Raw genomic sequence first — 730 nt, 5'->3', positions numbered from 1 at the left:
GTGGCTTCTCCTGTGTATCCCTCCTAGGACACTCCAACGAAGATATTTTTCTTCCACCCTTACTTTTTTTCATCTCCTTCACTTCTCCAAGGCTTTTAAAACAAACACACACACACACACAAAAAATTTAAACCTACGCCGGTGTTGTCGTCTTTTTATTTTTTTATTTTTATTTTTAATTTATTTTTGTTTGCTCGACACCTGGGAAACCACTACCCCCCGCTCTCAGAAATAACCAAAGACAATGGTTCACTGTGCAGGCTGCAAAAGGCCAATCTTGGACCGGTTTTTGTTGAATGTACTGGACAGGGCTTGGCATGTGAAGTGTGTTCAGTGCTGTGAATGTAAATGCAATTTGACAGAGAAATGCTTTTCGCGAGAAGGCAAGCTTTACTGCAAAAACGACTTCTTTCGGTAAGTACCGGGTACTGCCCGGAGCCGTTGCCCCTTTGCATCCATTTTTCATCTCCCTTTTTTATTTTATTTCATTTTTTGTTTTGTTTTGGTTTCTCCCCCTTGTTCAATGTGACCTACAAACGACTCTTCCTTCCTGTTTCCCCTCTCCGTGCACACGCCAACACCCCCGAACCAGTTGTTATTCCTCCAGGTGATCTCCCGGGGCGGGCGGGGGTCAGGCCTGGGGAAAGGGCCCCCGGGTGCCCCGTCGGGGCCCGCATGGCGAGGCCCGGCCGCTCTCCGCGGGCACCGGCCCAGCTCAAGTTCCCCAAGT

The 730-nt window shown here is 48.6% G+C and overlaps 1 protein-coding gene across 1 annotated transcript in view; it reads left to right on the top strand.

The window, feature by feature from the left end:
- Nucleotides 1-241: 241 nt before the first annotated feature.
- The window catches only part of LHX1 (LIM homeobox 1), a 3891-nt gene continuing 3402 nt past the window's right edge, over nt 242-730 (top strand). Inside the window, exon 1 of the mRNA XM_010009046.1 lies at nt 242-414. Coding sequence (XP_010007348.1) covers nt 245-414 — 170 coding nt within the window. The 5' untranslated portion in view covers nt 242-244. The remainder of the gene's footprint in view (nt 415-730) is intronic.

The sequence above is a fragment of the Chaetura pelagica genome, unplaced genomic scaffold, assembly GCF_000747805.2.
Source record: "Chaetura pelagica isolate M959 unplaced genomic scaffold, ChaPel_1.0 scaffold72, whole genome shotgun sequence".
Taxonomy (NCBI): Eukaryota; Metazoa; Chordata; class Aves; order Apodiformes; family Apodidae; genus Chaetura; species Chaetura pelagica.
Note: the sequence above shows the minus strand (reverse complement) of the source record. Positions and strands in the feature narration are given on the sequence as shown.